The sequence below is a fragment of the Acanthisitta chloris genome, unplaced genomic scaffold, assembly GCF_000695815.1.
Source record: "Acanthisitta chloris isolate BGI_N310 unplaced genomic scaffold, ASM69581v1 scaffold2839, whole genome shotgun sequence".
NCBI lineage: Eukaryota > Metazoa > Chordata > Aves > Passeriformes > Acanthisittidae > Acanthisitta > Acanthisitta chloris.
The window spans coordinates 49,938-50,219 of NW_008691797.1; the positions used below are offsets into that span (position 1 = coordinate 49,938).

The window sequence follows — 282 nt, forward strand, 5'->3', positions numbered from 1 at the left end:
AAATACTTGCAGAAGCAGCTCAAGAGATTTTCTCAGAAGTACTCGCGGATCCCACGGTGTCACCCCAGCAAAGCTGCCGAGTGCGGCTGGCGCAGGGGGGCAGAGGACCGTGGCCGTGGCCCCCCCGGCCCCGGCCCCCAGGAGTGGGCCTCCCGCCGAGAAGGTGCTGCGGACAGCTGAGGAAGAGGAGACTCTCACCGGGGAACAGGTTTTGCAGGAGCAAAAACCCGATGCTGCGCGGCCGGATCAGGTGCCTATGAGGAAGCGACAACTCCCTGCCTC

General features: G+C 64.2%; 1 protein-coding gene across 1 annotated transcript in view; it reads left to right on the plus strand.

Annotated features, from left to right (window-relative positions):
* FAM181A (family with sequence similarity 181, member A) overlaps nucleotides 1-282 on the plus strand; it is an 861-nt gene that overhangs the window by 119 nt on the left and 460 nt on the right. The window contains 2 exon segments of the mRNA XM_009082356.1: nucleotides 2-119; nucleotides 121-282. The exon segment at nucleotides 121-282 is cut by the window's right edge and continues 460 nt beyond it. Of these exon segments, the coding sequence (XP_009080604.1) occupies nucleotides 2-119; nucleotides 121-282 (280 nt within the window).